The 19,082-nt window shown below is 37.8% G+C and overlaps 8 protein-coding genes across 8 annotated transcripts; 6 read left to right on the forward strand and 2 right to left on the reverse strand.

Moving 5' to 3' along the window:
* Window positions 1–809: 809 nt before the first annotated feature.
* Window positions 810–1,195, forward strand: RHIMIDRAFT_241918 (uncharacterized protein; the record flags this gene model as incomplete). The annotated part of the gene is made up of 2 exons (XM_023609674.1): window positions 810–848; window positions 884–1,195. The coding sequence occupies 2 exons, from the start codon at window positions 810–812 to the stop codon at window positions 1,193–1,195; spliced, it is 351 nt and encodes a 116-aa protein (XP_023461888.1).
* Window positions 1,196–1,502: 307 nt separating this feature from the next.
* RHIMIDRAFT_248002 (uncharacterized protein) lies at window positions 1,503–2,153 on the forward strand (the record flags this gene model as incomplete). The annotated part of the gene is made up of 1 exon (XM_023610470.1): window positions 1,503–2,153. One exon carries the CDS (start codon window positions 1,503–1,505, stop codon window positions 2,151–2,153), a length of 651 nt encoding a protein of 216 aa, XP_023461889.1.
* Window positions 2,154–5,915: 3,762 nt separating this feature from the next.
* RHIMIDRAFT_208388 (uncharacterized protein) lies at window positions 5,916–7,983 on the forward strand (the record flags this gene model as incomplete). The annotated part of the gene is made up of 5 exons (XM_023607052.1): window positions 5,916–6,060; window positions 6,112–6,152; window positions 6,210–6,538; window positions 6,595–7,145; window positions 7,199–7,983. 5 exons carry the CDS (start codon window positions 5,916–5,918, stop codon window positions 7,981–7,983), a joined length of 1,851 nt encoding a protein of 616 aa, XP_023461890.1.
* Window positions 7,984–8,067: 84 nt separating this feature from the next.
* Window positions 8,068–8,610, reverse strand: RHIMIDRAFT_241922 (uncharacterized protein; the record flags this gene model as incomplete). The annotated part of the gene is made up of 3 exons (XM_023609676.1): window positions 8,068–8,289; window positions 8,346–8,414; window positions 8,464–8,610. 3 exons carry the CDS (start codon window positions 8,608–8,610, stop codon window positions 8,068–8,070), a joined length of 438 nt encoding a protein of 145 aa, XP_023461891.1.
* A 1,299-nt stretch (window positions 8,611–9,909) lies between these two features.
* RHIMIDRAFT_270137 (uncharacterized protein) lies at window positions 9,910–11,717 on the reverse strand. Its single transcript, XM_023612173.1, has 7 exons — window positions 11,621–11,717; window positions 11,507–11,572; window positions 11,051–11,458; window positions 10,863–10,996; window positions 10,631–10,811; window positions 10,504–10,578; window positions 9,910–10,453 (listed from the first exon to the last, which is right to left on the reverse strand). Exons 1-7 carry the CDS (start codon window positions 11,669–11,671, stop codon window positions 10,226–10,228), a joined length of 1,143 nt encoding a protein of 380 aa, XP_023461892.1. The 5' UTR covers window positions 11,672–11,717; the 3' UTR covers window positions 9,910–10,225.
* Window positions 11,718–12,271: 554 nt separating this feature from the next.
* On the forward strand, window positions 12,272–14,073 carry RHIMIDRAFT_270138 (uncharacterized protein). The gene is made up of 6 exons (XM_023612174.1): window positions 12,272–12,589; window positions 12,636–12,826; window positions 12,897–13,283; window positions 13,332–13,365; window positions 13,422–13,587; window positions 13,640–14,073. The coding sequence occupies exons 1-6, from the start codon at window positions 12,506–12,508 to the stop codon at window positions 13,978–13,980; spliced, it is 1,203 nt and encodes a 400-aa protein (XP_023461893.1). The 5' UTR covers window positions 12,272–12,505; the 3' UTR covers window positions 13,981–14,073.
* Window positions 14,074–14,104: 31 nt separating this feature from the next.
* On the forward strand, window positions 14,105–15,878 carry RHIMIDRAFT_241925 (uncharacterized protein; the record flags this gene model as incomplete). The annotated part of the gene is made up of 7 exons (XM_023609677.1): window positions 14,105–14,135; window positions 14,210–14,248; window positions 14,300–14,360; window positions 14,423–15,180; window positions 15,234–15,610; window positions 15,662–15,817; window positions 15,867–15,878. 7 exons carry the CDS (start codon window positions 14,105–14,107, stop codon window positions 15,876–15,878), a joined length of 1,434 nt encoding a protein of 477 aa, XP_023461894.1.
* Window positions 15,879–15,946: 68 nt separating this feature from the next.
* On the forward strand, window positions 15,947–17,912 carry RHIMIDRAFT_241926 (S-adenosyl-L-methionine-dependent methyltransferase; the record flags this gene model as incomplete). Its single annotated transcript, XM_023609678.1, has 10 exons — window positions 15,947–16,085; window positions 16,138–16,196; window positions 16,247–16,445; window positions 16,498–16,618; window positions 16,671–16,779; window positions 16,833–17,147; window positions 17,210–17,294; window positions 17,343–17,438; window positions 17,489–17,662; window positions 17,716–17,912. 10 exons carry the CDS (start codon window positions 15,947–15,949, stop codon window positions 17,910–17,912), a joined length of 1,494 nt encoding a protein of 497 aa, XP_023461895.1.
* Window positions 17,913–19,082: the final 1,170 nt, after the last annotated feature.

Here is a 19,082-nt window from a genome sequence, read left to right on the forward strand (position 1 = left end):
ATGTTTTTGAGAGGTGTCATACTTTAGTTGTGATATTTTGAATATCACGTGATAGTCCCGTGACTATTGCGATGCGTTCTTTTGCTTTGGTAACAACTGATTGGTGGAGTTGGCTGTACAGTAAGAGGTTAAAGAAGTGTATGTGAAGCAGGAACGGAGTTCGAATCTCTAAATCTTACGTCACTGAAAATTTAGCTTTTGAACTCCCGCTCATTTCGAGGTCAGCTCGCTTGGTACTTGTCGATCTCAAGCTCTCTTTGGTGCCATGCAGCAGATTAGAACGGTATCTGCAAGTCATTGTTCATTGTTTCGCTGTTATTGTTTCTCTTTTTGTTTTCTCGTGTTTCCATCGTATTTTTTTTGTTTATCCATTTTGTAACTTCACGCGTTCTAGATTTGTTATTTGAAAAAGTATAAAGGGAGTTGTTTTAAGGAAATAAATCGATATATAATATTTATCTTTCTCAGATATAAACTCATCACTTTCCGTGTTTGTGTGCTTATACTGTTTCTCTGCTATTTCTGCTTGTTTGGATTTACCTACGCGAGTTCAAGCAATTGATAGTACTAGTGCTCTCAAATCTGTCTCTTTCTGTGCTCTTATTAGTGGTTTCTTATAGTTTTGCTGCTAATAAACTTACGTTCTTATCTCATCGTAAAACTAAAGGTAAACATAAAAAATCAGTTGGAATCTGTCACTTTCGTATTTCAAAACTTTTACTTGGCTCAGCTACCGGATAAAAATTTTACCATTACGTGGCTTTCCTAAAGAGTATCATCACAGTATAGACAGTAAAGACGTACCTGTCATGGTTCTTCCGCATAATGTTCCTAAGCCACCCAATAGGGTTGGTTACTAAGATCACAAGTCGGGTGGATCTAGCTCATCGCAGCCTCTTCCAACTTCTCCAATTCCATACTCAAAGATCCACGAGCGATCTTCCAAAACGAAAGTTTACTTCTTAACTCGAAGCCCTCTGTGCAATCGTCTACTGCACAAACCCATGTTGATAATCCCAGTAATCAACAAAAGATCATCATCGAGACTACTCATATTGGTGTATCGCAATCGGCAGGTAGGCTGTTTTTTGACGTTTCTTCTCGTGCTGAAACGGTGCGGGAAATTTACATGGCAGCCTTCCGTCAATCCAATGATTTTGTCGGTCAACGGACCCACAGATTAGGCGATAATTGATCTTTGGAAGTTAACTTTGATATCGATAAGAATCGTGCCGCAGCTCTCAAGGCTGGTTTGACCTTTAATGATGGTTCAGTCATTATAACACCATCCGTAGTAATGAAACCAGGATCAATGATTAAACGGATTAATCTTGATCGTCTGCCGTGATTGCACATCAGGGATCTTCTTGACGGTCTAAAGGCTACTTTTCAGTATTATGGAGAAATTCACGACGTCGGTGTTGTCAAAGATGCCGATTCTGGCACCTTTTTAGGTGCAGGCTATGTTATTATTGACTGCTCTTCCGAGCTTAATACTAAATATGCCGACTTATTGCAAATATTGTCATGAGTCCGGACATTTTGCTTCTGAATGTAACAAGTCTCCTAGTGGCAAGCGAGTTCGTTTTGCTTGCCTGAAATCTGGACATATTCGTGCCAATTGTCCCGAAAAAATCAAGTCCTTCAAGAAACGCAGACGTCATTCTGTACCATCGGATACTCGTCTTTCATCTGTTGCAGAAAGTTCTGCTGTTGTTCTTTCTCCTCCATTGGAGGATTTGGCCAATCCACCCACTATTCAGTCGTGCGAGACCACTGAGATGTCCTCTCAACTGCCCAAAGTCGATATTGATGTTGTTAATCCTAATTTGCCCCAGTCTGCAGAAGCTGAAGCCTGCTCTGACTCTTACAGTCTTCCTTCTCAGCCCGCTAATCCTCTGTCAACAGACAACTACGTTGCACAGGCTCAATTTGAGATTCTTACTTTGGAGACCATTCGGTCTGACTCTCCTATGTACTCCTTTCCTCCTCAAGAAGAGTCTATGGAGTGTGATAATGATGAAGTTGCTAATACCACTTTACCTGTTATTAATCAATCGGCCTGCTCTTCTAATACATCTAAGTATGCCTCTCGCCCCAAACGCAATGCCAAACCTCCTCTGCGTTATGAGAATGATTCTCGTTATCATTAATTTTTATGAATAATAAAAATCAACGTAAGGCTATATGGTTGCTCTCTTTAAATTGCAATAGCTTGTTTAAGTTGAGTAAACAAAACTTATGAAAACATCTTATCCGATATATATATCTCAAACAACCTACATTTGTTACTTTACAAGAAGTCGACAATAGTCAGAATCCTTTAGATCATTTTAGTACATTACATAAGCAGTTCTGTAGTTCTCAGTCATTTTGGAATCTATATTGCGGAATAGTTAGTCTCGATAATCAATTTCATTTAGAACAAATCTCTCTTCCTGAAGACTTCCACTATATCCTCACTCGAGTTTCTCATGTTGATCAGGAAGTTTCACCTTTTTTCATACTAGTTTTACACGATCCAGCTTCCTTACCAAGAGAGCGTATTTCTTTCTTCAGCAGTTTACTGAACTTTGCTCAATTTTCACAATATAGTGATCAATCTTGCATTGAACGTTTAATTATTGCAGGCGACTTTAATTACGACGCTTCCAATATTTCTTTACGTTCTTCATCTTCTCAATTTGGCCTACACCAATGGAACCATTTTCTTTGTTGCCACTTCAGCAATGTTATGTCGAACCTTCATCAGCTCAATACTCCTACATTCCATCGAAGAGACACAACATAATTGACCATTGATTTTATTTTCTTATCATCGTTTCTTTCATCGTCTTTTGCGAACGCAGACGTCGAGTATATAAATCAGGAATGGACTGACCATGCGCTGTTACGTGTGGAGCTCCACTTGGAAACGAATACATCGACTGGTCCTGGTATTTGTCGAGCTAATCCAATATTTTTACAAGTGGAGGATTCCCGCAATCAGTTTCACTCTCGCTTGTCATCCTTCTATTATCAATGCTTACACTCATCTCAATTATCTCCTTCCGAGCAATGGGATGTGATTAAAGAAGAGGTTAAAAAGTTTAATAGGAAGTATGGACGTAAATATACCAGCTGGAGGAAAAAGCAGTTGCAAGCTTAACAGTCTAAACTTCAACGCGTTCTACGAGATAACCTCCCATACAGTGCATTGCAAGAGCATTTACCTAGGGTCGAGGCTCAAATCAAGTATTTACAGAAGGAGCTTACTGACATAACCGTCCTCAAAGCTGAACAGATTTGGCGCGAACGTGGTGAAATAGATGCCGGTTACCTAAAGCCAACGCCGAATTCCACAACTGATTCACGCTTCCACTGGCGGTCTTTGCTCTACCCCAGAACAGATGATATCTGCGGCAGAAACCTTCTGTCAGGATTTGTGTTCTCCGGAGCCCATTGACTTTCAAGCGCTGAGTTTCATGCGGTCTCAAATCCCGGAAGATCTATATTTATCTTCAGAAGACAGTCAATCAATTTGTGAGCCTTTTAATTTTGATTATCTCCTCACCCAGGCTTTCGTGCCCCACAGCAAAGTAGTTCCTGGCCAGACGGCCTCACTTAATAGATATCTTATGTAGATTTTACGGCATCCTCTTTACCAAGCCTTGGCATTACAAGTTTACAACGATGCCTTGTCTCAATTTGCGTTCCCTCCTACTTGGCTTGATACATGCGTCGTTCTTTTACCGGAAAAGAGTGACTTAAGATTAATAAAAAATTGGAGACCCATTACTTTAATTAATTGTGATGCCAAGATCCTTACCCGCTTGCTCAACTCTCGCCTAGGTTCGCTAATGACCTCTCTTATCTCCCCATGGCAGAGTAGTTTTATGAAGAATCGTTTCATCGCTGATAATGGAGCTCTAGTTAATATAGCGATTGAACAAGCTTCCATAAGAAGCTTTGAAGAGGTTGGCTTGCTCTGTGATCAAGAGAAGGCATACGATCGGGTTCATCTCCTATATCTTAACACAGTTTTACAAAGATTTCGGTTTCCTTCCGCTTTTATTAGTGCAATTGACAAGTTGTTTTATTCCACTACTATGCATTTGAATGCCAATGGGTTTATTTCTCCAGGATTCAGACTCGGTCACAATTTAAGGCAAGGAGATCCCATTAGCCCTTTATTATTCAACCTAGTGCTGAGGCCTTTTATTCGCTCTATTTTATCCAATGAAAGGATTCATGACTTTGCTGGTCCTTCATCATCCCTAAGGACACTTTCTGCACTAGTACAAGGCTCTCCAACTCTTCCTCCGCTCAAAGTATTGGCTTATGCAGATGATCTTTGTGTTTTTCTTTGGAATCAGGACGATTTACGAGCTTTTCAGGAGCTTGTGCGACTGCACAATCTTGCTTCGAACTCAAAATGAGTTACGACAAAACTATTGCTTTCTCGCTTTCTGGACAGCCGTCTCCTAGCTGCTGCACAATTCTTTCCACTGCAGACATCGGTCAGTGGCATGATCGCACCTCTGACGAGCCTCTGAAGTATTTGGGCTACCCTATAATCAACTCTCACTAGCAACGTCAGATTTTCTTGTCTGATCTGGTTGCTAGGCTTAAGCGTGGCTGCAATATGCACAAATGTCGCAGCTTGTCTGTATGTGGACGCGCGGCCGTGTTGAATACTCTTCTCCCCTTCAAATATGACACGTGTTACGCATTACTTGGATTCCTAAGGAAATTTTGAATAAAATTACCTCCATCGGCCGCTAGCTTGTTCAACATCACCAGTTTCCCTATATCAGCTACAATGTGTTGCTTCAACCTACACAACGCGATGGCCATGGTCTTCTCGATCCTGCAATTCAACAAAGCCTTTTCGAATATCGGTGACTCACGCCGTTTCTGTTGTCTGAGGCTCCTTCCGCTACTGTGACTACATGGATGTCTACTCATATCTTAAGCACAGCTTCTTTTACCCTTTTCTAGTCAGTAACTGGTTTTTTTATTTCACGCACCGCTACATGCGCACTACTTTTTTAATTTTTTGTATTTTTTGCACCTTGGATGAGCCACTTTACCCCATAGGGTCACTGCTAAGTAACCCATTATTATTTTAAATAAAAATCTTCTGTCTACACCAAGAAGTTACTTGATGAAAGTATGAATGTATTTTATAATGTCATATATTTTTCACGTAATATGCGACGGCTTATTTGGCTTTTCTACTTGCTGATGTCTTTTTCCTGTGAAATACGTACTTTAATATAAAAATAATGTTACGCCTTCTCTTGTATAAGAGCGTTGTCGTCTTTTGTTTTAGTGGATTTCAGATAATCAATGCAGCTTTAATGAAACATATCCGAAATCGTATATTTTTTGTTGTAGTTGTAATGGGGTTTAATAAGGGACGTGTTGAGCATCGCTTGTGGTTGTCTAGCACAAATATAGATATAGTAACAGCAATGTGTCTCTTGATAGATTTAAAATATTGCTTAGAAGGTGCTTATTTTAGTTGAATTAGTTTAGTATCTTCGTTTTTTTTTTTAGCAGCTAGGTAAATGCTTCAAGTTTTGCTTTAAATATTAACAAAGGGAAAAGTGTATTCCCCCTTTTTTGTCTCTTATTTTTAAACACAAAACGAGATCTTTTGTGGACATTTGCTTTTCTTAGCTAAAAGAAAGGAATAACAAGGGCCTGAACAAATTTGATAGAAAAAATTAAAAAAGCGAAAGGTGAATTTAACATTACCTAAAGTTATTCCGGGAATACTTGTGCCTTTCTTTTTTCCATAATTTAACCGAGATCAGTAAAGCGGCAAGCACATCGCTTTTAACAATTGAGAAAACGTCGTTAGAATGCTTAAATGTCTTACAACTAGAGCGAGGCTGACTCCTTGCCATAACGGCAGAAGCTTGTTGCAAATGCATAAGCGATGCAGCCGTTCCTTTCTGACAAGTCAACCGTTATGTAATAGTCAGCCAAAGCAAGAGATAGCCAACAAGTCAAACAAGGGCGATGTAGTTCGTCTGCTTAAACTAGCCAAACCAGAATCAAAAAATATAGCTGGTAATAATAACAATACCTAGACACTGAAAAAACTAACCAGGCTATATATAGCTGCAACTGGTCTTTTGGCTGTGTCTTCGGCTATTACTATGGTAAATAACTATTTCATAACAAAACGACTATGTTACTTATTATCTTTGAGAATTTAGTCAGTACCATTCTCTATGGGCAAAATCATTGATATTGTTACAAATCCAACTATAGACAGCTACATGGGGTTAACCATGCCTGAGTTTGCAGGAGTCTTATCAGTGGTATTTACTGTTGGTGCAGCAGCAAACGCTGGTCGAGTTTTATTGTTTAGAACATCAGGAGAAAGAATCATTCAAAGACTGCGCAATGACCTTTACAAGACAATTTTAAAGCAGGATATGTCATTTTTCGATAAAAATCGGACCGGCGAGTTAATATCGCGATTATCTACAGATACGGCTATTGTTGGAAAAAGTCTAACAAATAACGTGAGCGACGGTTTAAGGTAAAGTATAGAGTTTGAAAATATATGACTGTGATAACTGATATTTGAAAAAAAAGGGCCTTGGCTACCGCTACTGTAGGCTCCACCATGATGGTGATTATTAGTCCAAAGCTAACAAGCATAATGATGCTAATTGTACCTCCTGTTGCTGCTTTTGGTATTATCTACGGCCGTTATGTCAAATCGCTATCTAGACAAACACAAACAGCACTTAGTGAGATTACAAAGGTGGGAGAAGAACGTCTTAGCAATGTTCGTACGGTTCAAGCATTTGCTAAAGAGGACGTTGAAGAAAAGCGATATGCTCTTCGTGTAGAGGATGTCTATCAATTAGCGAAAAAAGAGGCTATAGCTAGTGGTGCATTCTTTGGCGGTGCAGGATTGTCGGGTAATCTTGCTGTGCTAGCTGTATTATGGTATGGTGGCCAAATGGTAATGCAAAACACAATCACTATTGGCGAATTGACATCCTTTATGCTTTACACTGCCTATGTTGGCACAGCTTTGGGCGGTATGACTCAGTTTTATTCCGAGTTTATGAAGGGTGTAGGTGCATCAGATCGTATATTTAATCTTTTACAACGCAAGAGTTCTATTTCAACTGATGGTAAGTTTGCATCCAGGCCATCTACACACAAGTGGCTCATGTATTGTTTTAAGGAGGAAGGTTATTATCCGACCTAAAAGGGAGAATCATATTTAAAGATATTGACTTTGCTTATCCTACTCGTCGTCAGTCACCTATTTTCAAAAACTTCTCTCTCACAGTTGAGCCTGGTACTGTAATTGCCATCGTTGGTCCTTCAGGAACAGGTAAATCGACAATTGGATCTCTTTTACTTCGTTACTATGACCCTGTTGCTGGAAATATCTATATTGATGATACAAATATCAAGGACATCAATCTGCGTTGGTGGCGAGAGCAAGTCGGCGTCGTTTCACAAGAGCCTACACTATTTGCAGGCACTATTGCTGAAAATATTGCTTATGGGCGCGAAAATGCTACCATGGAAGAAATCATGGAGGCTGCTACTAAAGCCAACTGTGCTACATTTATCAACAGCTTTCATGATGGGTATAATACACTAGTAGGTGAGCGAGGTGTCAGTTTGAGCGGCGGACAGAAGCAACGTATTGCAATTGCTCGAGCTTTACTCAAGAATCCCAAGATACTGATATTAGACGAAGCAACGAGTGCGCTTGATTCTGAATCAGAGGTCTTGGTTCAAGAGGCTTTGAATCGCTTGATGCATGGTCGCACTGTGTTTACAATTGCTCATCGTCTTTCCACTATTCGCTCTGCTGATATAGTTGCATGCTTAAGTGATGGCAAGGTTGCTGAGCTTGGTACTTATCAGGATCTTTTAAGTCGCGAGAATGGTGTTTTCCGCAATTTAGTAGAGCTACAGTCTTTAAGAGGAGAAAGCGAGAATAACCATCGATAATCTGTATTGTATATTCCCCTCCTTTAAAAATTCTTTTTTTATTTTTATTTTTATTTACTAGAGTTATCATATACACTTGCATTACTATTCATCAGTTAAAGAGCGATAATAAACTGTTTCTAAATCAAATATAGCTTTTGCTAATTCACTTCTCATGGTGTCTACTTTAGATCTTATCATATTTGTGCTTTCAGTGAGTTTCTCTGACTGTGTTTTTCGTAGTTGCGCTAGTGTCTGAGAGTCATTAAGTAGTAAATATTGTTTCAATTCGTTTGTTAATGACAATAATGATTCACATGATCTCACCTAAAGTATAAAAAAAAAAGTTAGTACATGAGGGGCTAATGAGCCTGGTTTATTACAATCTGTGCTGCTTGGCTTTCTATCTGGTATCCTTCTTGAGCTACTTTAAACTTGTCTTTGTCTTTATTCTTGAAGGGTTTTTCAGTTTATTGTCCATAGTTTATTGTATTCTTTTACCTCCCCAATTCGCACAATGTCAGTGAAACAATCTACAAGCTTGGCTGTATCATCGTCTATACGTTTATTTAACTGATCGTCTACTTGAGCAAGGAAAGGACGAGGTGCGCTTTTGGTAGGATTATGAAAGGGTGGTATAGTAGTCATTGAAAAAAAAAAAAAAAATTAAAAAAAGGTGCCATTTGTTAGCAAATGATGCTTTGTCTCAAAAAAAAATACAATTTGTCAATGACCCGTATAATCTTTGGGAATATTCAGGTTTTAGTTAATTGTATGATTAGAGCGAAGGCGATTCAGTCAAGATCTGACTGTATCTAATAAAATAGAAGCCAAATGCAAAAAGCATGCATGAACTGATATTATTCCTTGCAAGGTCTATTGTCTTCATTTTTTTTGTATGGAAGAGACTCATCCAGAGACGATGAAGCTTCTCAGTTTATTTATAAGTACATTGTCTTCGAGGATACGTTCTTCTATCTTAAATTGGATTCTCAAGCATTAACCGCCCATGTGTGTACTATGGCCTTGATTGGCAGCGGCTATTAAAAAGCTAATGTAGCACGCATTAGATTATAAGTGTTGTCGTGATCCTTAATTACAAGTGGACCAACACTACATGCACCAGAAAAGAGACTACATAATGCAAATACGAATATATCATAATCACACTTGAATTGATCTTGTTTCTTTGTTGATAGAACTAGAAACAAAAAATTAGAATAAATAGCAGCATTTCTCTTTTATCTCTTGAAAAGAATACAAACCAAGATGGTGAAAAGTTTTGTTAGGCAACAACACAAATAATATCTGTAGATAGTGCACGTGGAATTAGTCTAATTTCTGGTGTATTTTCTAGTGCGTGTAGTGTTTCCCTTACTAATTGCTTTTGTTATGTAGCGTCGGAAGAAGATAGTGTGATAGAGATAACGCCTTAATAATACATCTCATTTGGTATTGTATACACTCATCAATATATATCTAGTCATCTGTTTTATCACCTGAGATAAAAATAACAGGACTAGAAGAGCCATCAAGAGAGAGGCGGCCTATCAAGAGATGCAAGCAACTAGAGCCATTAGCGATATTTCCAATTCTAATGACACAAAAGCCCTGATCTGCCCTAAGACGCAAACGCCTGAAGTCGTGCCCTTCTCTTCTCTCCCACAAGTCTATGACCAGTCTTATCTTCAGCATCGGCTTCTCACTCCCCCAGGACCAGAATATTTGAAGATAGTTTTACTGAAGTTACTAAAAATCAGCCCGATATTTTAAATAAAGATTGGATACAAGGAAACATCTACATTTGGCATGTGCACAAGTTTTTAGCTGATTGCATCTTGGTTAATCAAAATCAAATTTTACTAGTAAATTGCAAAGAGGTCTATGCTAGATTACGAACTCTTGATCCTCATTATGAGCGTTTTCAGAACAATTATTCTTGTACTCTTCCTGGTGCTTTTGGAGGTAGTCTCAACAGTGGTACGAAGCTTGGATCTCAGATCTTCTAATGCTTTGCAGTCAGGTTGAATATATTGAGCACTCAGAACTACCTCAATTGAATCAACTGCCATTAAAAAGACTACCGATATTTATAAACTGTATCTTAAAATACTGAGCATCGCCATTGATCAAAATGGCAACATTTACCAGTCGCATTGTATTGATACATTGCTCAATAAACATTGGGATTGACAAGGTTTTATTTTTAAAAATATAATTTAATAACAATCTAGTATAGCTTGGGTGTATGGAGAGAGAGGATTTACAATTGTTTAATAACAGCGTTGGTGAATTCCTTAGTGGTGCTTGTTCCTCCAATATCGATGGTTCTGGCAACACCAGATTGAATGGTTTCGTAAACAGCGGCAGAGATTCTGTTGGCGTGTTCATCCAAGTTTAAGTGTCTCAACATCATTACAGAGGATAAGAGCATAGCGGTAGGGTTAGCGGTGTTTTGGTTTTGGATATCGAGAGCAACGTGACGGCAACCCTGGAAAAAGGTTTTAGCTGATGATAATAAAAGCGTAAACAATAACTTACAGGTTCGAACATGGCAAATTCACGACCAATGTTACAACCAGGGATCAAACCGGGACTACCAATCAAACCAGCACCCTATGTTTCTATTTTAGTATTCCCATATATTACATAGTCATGATATACTTACAACATTGGAAACGATGTTACCATACAAGTTGGGCATGACCATAACATCGAATTGTTGAGGACGAGAAACAAGTTGCATAGCAGTGTTATCGACGATCATATCATTAACTTGAATACCGTGGTGTTCATATTCCTTTGCAACATCGCGACATGTACGTAAGAAAAGACCATCTGCCAATTTCCTATTTTGAAGTTTTAGCTGAAAACTCTGTCTGATGTGTGATCATTCTTACATGATGTTAGCTTTGTGAATGATGGTAACCTTCTTACGGTTGTTCTTGACAGCAAAGTCAAAGGCGAAACGAGCAATACGTTCAGTCTTGGTACGAGTGATGATCTTTAAGGATTCAACAACACCAGGGACAGACTGTTATCCATTGTTAAACATGTGCTCTTCTGCTGTCTTTTTATTATTATTTACCTGATGTTCCAAACCAGAGTATTCACCTTCAGTGTTTTCACGAATAATGGCAATATCAACATCGCTCAAACGAGACTTGACACCAGGGAAGTTCTTGACAAGGGATAAGGAGGCATACATATCCAGATCCTTACGCATAGTGACGTTGAAAGACTTGTGTCCGAGCTTGGAGGTGGGTGTGAAGAGAGTACCCTTGATACCGACCTTGTTACGGCGGAGGGAAGCAATGGATTCTTGGAAAAGCTTATCGTCTTCAGAGGTTAAACCAGAAACATCATACTGTTCAAATTCAACAGGGACGTTGGCAGCCTTGAAAACATCCTTAAGAGAAGAAGAGATTTCTTGACCAATACCGTCACCGGGAATAAGGGTAACAGTGTACTTTCCTCCGTATTTCTTTGGGAAAATCTAAGGATACATTTAATAAACAATGCAGAAAAAAAAAGTAAATATTACAGTCTTTTGTTCAGCGGGAGCGGGCACAGGGATGGAAGTAGCTGTGGCAAATGAACGAGTAGCGACCTTTTAGAAAAAGTTAGTACTACGTCATAAATAAAGCATCTCTTATACCTTTTGAATAGCAGCAACAGTAGGCTTAGAAATAACCTTGGAGGAAAGCATATTGAAAAATTTTTTTTCAAGGCAAGAAAAAAAGAGAAAAGAGAAAAAAAAACGCGGGATTACCCTGAATTTATCAATTAGGCCCCCCGCTTTATTTTGCCTGTTATTTCTGAGAATGAAATAATGATTTAAGAGCCTAAACCAACATCCGAAATGGGTGTACTGAGCAGTAATGATGCTTAATCTATGCAAAATGGTTTTAATGGGATATAGCAACAAGTTGTCTAGGATTTTACAAGTATATTATGTATCCTTGAAATTACTGTAATTAATGAAAATCAAAGGGTATCATCAAGTCTAAGGAAAATAAATGATAACAGTCTTGTAAAATATTCAAGAGCAAAGGGCACTCAAGCATTGAATACTACAGTATCTTATAATTGATAAGCATTCAGCTAATTTCTCGTTACAGAAATGGTTGTGTTGAATCAGATATAGTCCCTCGGCTCCTAAGTAGAAGAGAAAAGAAAAAAAAAGAGTCAACTCTTTTGATGCATTTAAAGACGCAGGATTGTCGTACAATGTCTGGGTTCATTTTGCCTTATGCTGAGGGAAATAAAGAAAGAGGAGAAGGGGGGGGGGTGAAAAGGTAACGCTTATTAGCAAAACACTTGTAATTCGTCGAACTGACTACCATATTAAAAAGCATCGGGTTGACTTTTGAAAGTGGCTCATTAAAACAAGTATATATCAAATAAAGTTCGTGTGTACAATAAAAATAATGGCCGATTCTTCGGGTTACAGAAGTACGCTGTACTCAGACCTTTCAAAAACTGTATTTCGTTATTAATTTATTTCTTTCTCTTTTTCTCTTTCTCTCTCCTTTTAAGAAACATGGTTCTTTCAGCTTACATCAAAAAAATAGTCGAGGATACTATTCAGAAACATAGCCAAGAGCTTCGAACCATTAGTCTTGAGGTATGCAAATAAATGCCATATTCTCTCATTTATCAACCCTATTTAGATACATGATCATCCTGAACAAGGCAATCAGGAGTTCATTGCTTTCAAGCTTCTGACTGAATACATGGAGAAGCATGGCTTCAAAGTGACTCGTGGTGTTGTTGGATTAGAGACTGCCTTTATTGCTGAATACTCCAATGGAAAGAACGGACGTCGTATAGGTTTTTGCAGTGAATATGATGCATTACCAAAGTAGGATGCTTTAAAAGAAAAGGAAAGGAAGAAAGGGACAAAGATTAAAACGAGCTCTATTTATATCTAGTATCGGTCACGGTTGCGGTCACAATTTAATTGCTGTTCAAGGAGTTGCTTGTGCATTAGCAGTAAAGACATTACTGGAAAAGAATCTTATCTCAGGGTCAGTTACCTTATTTGGTACACCAGCAGAGGAATCGACATGCAGTAAGATTACCTTGGTAAAAGAGAACATAGTTCAAGACCGTGTTGATTTCGCCATGATGCTGCATCCTAGTGCTGTAGATGCAGTCTTTTCGAAAACATTAGCCTTGGATCAAGTGGTAATTGAATTCTTTGGCAAGGCAAGTCATGCAGGTGCCTCACCTTGGGAAGGTATCAATGCATTAGATGCTTTGATGCAGGGATTTGACAACACTGCCATGTTGAGGCAGCAAACACTTCCCACCAACAGGTTAGTGTGACACTCAATTTATTTGCATATATTGATTGTTTATGATAGAATACATGGCATTATCAAACATGGCGGTAACTCAGTAAGTCTGCGCACGCGTGCGTCTATCACTAATATGCTAATAAACATATTTCCCAGGCCAATGTTATTCCTGATCACGCGTCTGCTCACTTCTTTGTTCGTGCCCTCACGCGTACTGAATTAAGTAACCTCAAGTCAAAACTCGAAAACTGCTTCAAGGCTGCAGCTATTGCTACAGGATGTACTGTCAAGTTTACATGGGCACCTCAAGGCCAGATTGATGGTAAGTGGCTTCTATAGATGAATGAGACTGTATGCGTGCTGATCCTTGGTAGATTTATTCAATAATGAAATCTTTGGTCTGAGATATATTGAATATATGAAAGAAAAGGGGGTTGATATCCCTTTGACTATACCAGAAGATGCTGGTGTTATGGCAAGTACAGATATGGGTAATATCAGTTATGCTGTGCCTAGCCTTCATCCAACCTACAGTATCGGTTCCAAAGCGTTCAATCACACAGCTGAATTTACAACAGCAGCAGGAACCTTGATAGCACATGAAAAGGCCATGACATCTGCTGTCTGCCTTGCTATGACAGCTGTTGATGCTTCCTTGGATTCGACATTCTTTGAACAAGCAGTCGAGTCATTCAAGAAAGGAAAGCAGCAGTAATTTGTTAGTTCATAACCGGTTTAGTGTAACATTAATTTCGCATTTAGACAATAAATGTGTATTTTTTCCCTTTTTCTTTTTTCTTTTCTTCTTTTTGTGAGTTCCTTTTCGACCCTTTTTAAACATGGCTACAACAACTAAATCAAGTATGCAAGGTAAGTAAGCGATTTCTCTTGTCTTTTTTATTCTGTTTGTTTTTTTTTTGCTTAAAGTAACGAGGTATTTATAGATTGGGTTCAAAAAATTCATTTTGAAAACAAAGTGGATGGTAAGGTGAAATTGGTTATTATTTTGTTATTTACACTCTCTTTTTCATTAGTTAGCTTACAGATGCCATCAGAAAGCGAGTCTATAAAGATTGAAGTAGATGATATTCCAAGGTAAGACGAAAGAAAAAAAAAAAAGTAGTACAGTACGCTTAATCACTTTTTTAATTTGATAGTCTGAGTCAGAGTGCAGGTCAAGACAGTTACCTTCAGTCTATTCTATCATCCAAATCAACTGCCAGTTCTATATCAGTTGGTCATTCGTGCACAGGCGACAAAGCTTCATGCGAATGTTATAAATGTCAGCGTCAGAGAAGAAGAGCAGGACATAGATTAGATAATACAAGAAACAATACAACGCCCGCACCTTACACACCTTTACCAAAGCAAGAAGCGCAGCCAAAGAGATCAAATACTCTTCCCACATCTGCTGCAATTACCAAGAGATCAAACACACTCAGAAAGACACCTACTTTAAAATCATACGAAAAACACATCCCCAAGCCCACTTATTCGCAGCAGGAGAGTATCTATCGCTTTAAATCTAATGATGGAAAGGATGATAATAGGCAGAATAACAGAGAGCAGGAAAGACCGTGGAGCACTATTGGCTCAAGTGATACCAAAGATAATTATACAATCTCTTGGAAGGATGAAGGAACAGGCGATGATCTACTCACTCCACTCGTTACTTTCCAGACCATATTTGAATCAGTTGATAAAAATGAAGGATTATCAGATATATTGGAACAAAAAGCAAAAGAGCTGAAAGATAAAAAGTTAAAAGTTCAAGAGCCTGAACCAACAGAACAGTTACCTCCACGTCGACCAGATTGCTTAACATTAAGTTATCGTCAGGGACCAAAGCATAATCCTTTAACACTTTATCATACAATGAAAATGAATAAAGAAAGTGAACGATTAAATGCCTATGGTAAGTCAAAAAGAAAAGAAAAAAAAAAAGTTATAGCTAACGCTATACAAAAGGTATTGCGTTTAATCATTGCATTCAATCAAACAGCGGCTTAAAGGACTGGATCAAGAAGCCTAAAGCACCTCCGCCAGTAAGAGAAGGCTCCAAGCTGACCCAAGCAGCACACCAAAAACCTAAACGATCACTTTTTTCTACATTAAGAAAGGGACATAAAATGAGTAACCACAGTGAAGAGCAGCTCATGTTTTGGGCTTCAACAGACCAGCTCTCTCAAAAGAAAAAGTCAACCGAGACTTTAAACCAACCGACGGATATACTCTTGGCTGCACAAGCACTGCTACCAAATCAACAAGGTTCAATTACAATTGAGCCAAATCAAAAGGCTCCTTATGACCATATTGATGTTCCTGGTAAACCACGGGTGGTCGATGTAAGTCTATTATCAAGAGAATATATATATACTAAGTATTAGTTAAAATAGACCAAGGATGTAAATAATAGCATATCGTCAACAGAATCAAATACAGCTAATAAGATCGTAAATAAATCAGGTCGTCTGTTCTCTTCGTTAAGTAGAAAAGCTTCATTAAAGTCATACAATAGTGACAAATCTCCTTCTATAAAGTCTTTAGAAAAGGTAATAAAAACATCTGTGTGCTATTTAATCATTCTAACTTTTTCAAAAGGTTGACGAATGATTGATTCTAATAAATTAATAAATTCACAATTAAAATTCAGAATTGCATACTTTTTTCTTCTTCTTCAAATGAACTTTTATCAACATGCTGGACGAATTCTCGATAAACTTGCAAGACATGAAGGCACTATAAAAGGTCTCGTCATTGGCGATCCAAAAGTACAAGATAAAAAGAAAATGTACGCTCTTGTTTGTGAGACTTTGAAATGTAATAATAAAAAGGGGAGCACTCTATGAGTTGATATTGACATGTTGATTAGATAAGCAGGTGTTGAACGAACTGATTGATTCTACCAAGATTTGTGAAATTGAGAAAAAGGTTTGAATTTACAAGTGATGTATAAACAACGTTATTCATCCTACTTACAGTTGAAGCGATCTTTGGCTCTCGTGTTGATTCATGATTTATTGTTTACAAAAAGAGGAATCACTGTTCGTAACGAAGTGCCACTAAAGCAATGTGTCATACGTCACCAAGCAAGATTAAAAGCTGAACTCATCAAGATCAAGATCAAAAGAGGTGTGACATCAAATGAAGATTTGGTGAGTCAAAAAGTAAAAGACGCTGGTAAAAAAAAAAAAAAAAAAATCAAAAGCATAGGCTTACATGACAAGTCTAGTTTTAATTCCAAGGTATGCACGTGTTAATGAACACAAGACAACAGTTGAGAAAGCAATCAAGGCATTTGAAAAAGAAGGTTATGTGCTGATAAAGTGTCCTGAAAACCTTTGTGAATTAAAGTACGTAAAAGATGACAATGCTCTATAGGCATTAACCTTATTTCTTCTTTAGACAAAAGGAGTTTTGTATTGATCAACATTTACCTGATATGCTTATCTTTCATCAAAGAACAGACTTCCATGACCATACTTTATATAGATCAGGTCATATCATACTTCAGGTAATAGTATAAAAGGTGGGGTATTGAACCATAATTCACATTTTAGATTTTAGGATAAGGCATCTTGCTTTCCTGCTCATGTATGTCATCCTCCTCAAGGCGCTCATGTCATTGATGCCTGTGCAGCGCCAGGAAATAAGACCTCACATTTGTCAGCACTCATGAAGAACACAGGCAAGATCTGGGCGTTTGATTTAGATTCTCGTCGATTAGGCCTACTCAAGAGGCTAACAGGGAAAGCAGGATGTAAAAGTGAGTTGATACCCCCAAAAAAGCGATCCAAGAAGATAGCTAATGGCTTGATAGATATCACACCGATTCATGGCTCATTCTTGGATGCGGATCCGAATGACCCACAATATTCTCAGGTAGTGAGCGATTCAAAAAGAATTGATTTGTGGCTCATTTTTTTTTTTTTTTCTTTTGCCAGGTAGAATATCTTCTTTTAGATCCTTCTTGTTCTGGATCAGGCATTATAAGCAGACTGGATCACTTGGTAGATGATGAAGACGAAAGTAAGTTGCAATGAGTTTGAGAGTTGCAATATACTGATCATTTGATAGATGAGGGTAGCAACGACAAGAATGGTAGCACACAGGAAGAGAGATTGAAGAATCTATCCGAATTTCAGATATCGGTCATAGAACACGCTTTGAAATGTAAGAATATATTACACAAGCAGGTCAACGTGGCTTATTAGATTGAATAGTCCCTAATGCAAAGCGTGTCGTTTATTCTACTTGTTCAGTCCACGCCGAAGAAAATGAGCATGTCGTAAAGACAGTACTGAAAAATAACCCTGAATTTGAATTGGCTTCACGTGACACAGTTCTACCCACCTGGAATCGTCGCGGTATGCCAAAAGAGATGGATGGGGATGAAGGTAATTCTTGGCACTATATTATACACACTTTTTTTTTATTTAAATACAAAAAGCTTTAGCTGATCGCGTCGTACGCACGATACCCGCGGAAGATTTGACTAATGGCTTTTTTGTGTCTTGCTTCATAAGAAAGACAAGCGAAGGCTTAAAGAGAACTATAGACGAGATTGAAACAGTACAAGAAACCAAACCAAATAAGAAGAAGAAAAAGAACAACAACAAGAAGAAGACAAGTTTGACTGCTGAATAAACTCTTTTTTTACTGTTAGTTTATTGTTATTTTAAAAGATGAAAAGAGAGATTAATTAGCGCAAAGTGAGAGTATTGTGTGTGTACTTTCTAATTTAGTATTCCACAATTGATGACTCATGCTTAGATCATAGTGGTATGATATTATTGTTTTCAAATATGTTTATTACTACAGTCATTAAAACAATAGTGCTATTTTAGGCAGAACCCGGCTAGTTAAACAAAGTACATAATTGGACGCGTGCTCTATGCTCTGCTCCAATGGTAATCCACTCCCCCATTTCTTTCCTATTAACAGATAAATGATCTAGTACATTGTCCTACCTGATTGATACCGGGAGCTTATCTGATCTTTTTTCATTTTGCGGATCAATTATTTCTTGTTTCCTAAAGACACGAGACATGAGTTACACATTGAATTTTTTTATTGTATTTTGTATGTCCGTAATCAATATATTTTTATTAGGGATCTTATATATTTTTGAGCCATAAACAACAAAATAAATATATATAAAGAAAGAGTAGCCATGTGAAAAGATGTAAAGAATAGCTCCGAAGTTGAGAATAAAAAAAATCACAGGCCCATTTCTATTGGGTTATTGTACAGATACTAAAGTGAATGTCTCACTTGATGAATATATGAGCAAGATGATCTCAAGCTGAAACCAGAAAAAGATGGCCATTCTAGATTGATGATGATTTTAATTAAAATGACAAGCGTGTATTTCTATCACAAGAGTACACGAAAAAAATAGACTAAATCGGGTAAAATAAGAACGGATAAGTTGACTTGCACTACATAGTTTCACTTATCATGGAAAAATCAGATAATTCCTTGTGAAACAAATTGTGTTACCACTCTCCGAGTTGTCATGGATACTAAGTGGACGAAGTTTGGACCTTTTTTTTTTTTTTTTTGTCTCTTTTCACAGTGTCACTGTTTATGGATCCCTACAAATGTAAAGTCATGCCTTATTTAAATATAGAGGACACTAAAGATCTATTGTCAGCAATTAATCTACATTCGGAGATGCTGACGGAACTATCTATCTGCAAATAAATTCTAACCGGAGGCAGTAATGTTTAGCCAGTTGAATTCATAGGTTTCCAGTGATCAGATAATATTGTTAAAAAAAATCAGATAATTTTTTAGTTACAGTTTAAGACTTTG

The sequence above is a fragment of the Rhizopus microsporus genome, assembly GCF_002708625.1.
Source record: "Rhizopus microsporus ATCC 52813 unplaced genomic scaffold scaffold_26, whole genome shotgun sequence".
In the NCBI taxonomy this organism is placed as follows: Eukaryota; Fungi; Mucoromycota; class Mucoromycetes; order Mucorales; family Rhizopodaceae; genus Rhizopus; species Rhizopus microsporus.

Coding starts and splice junctions, on each gene's coding strand:
- RHIMIDRAFT_270138 (XM_023612174.1), top strand. CDS start 12,506: ATGGTTCTTTCAGCTTACATCAAAAAAATAGTCGAGGATACTATTCAG. Junction 13,284..13,331: donor CAAACACTTCCCACCAACAG/GTTAGTGTGACA, acceptor TGTTTATGATAG/AATACATGGCATTATCAAAC. Junction 13,366..13,421: donor TCAAACATGGCGGTAACTCA/GTAAGTCTGCGC, acceptor CATATTTCCCAG/GCCAATGTTATTCCTGATCA.
- RHIMIDRAFT_270137 (XM_023612173.1), bottom strand. CDS start 11,671: ATGCTTTCCTCCAAGGTTATTTCTAAGCCTACTGTTGCTGCTATTCAA. Junction 10,997..11,050: donor ACTCTGGTTTGGAACATCAG/GTAAATAATAAT, acceptor AATGGATAACAG/TCTGTCCCTGGTGTTGTTGA. Junction 10,454..10,503: donor AATTTGCCATGTTCGAACCT/GTAAGTTATTGT, acceptor ACCTTTTTCCAG/GGTTGCCGTCACGTTGCTCT.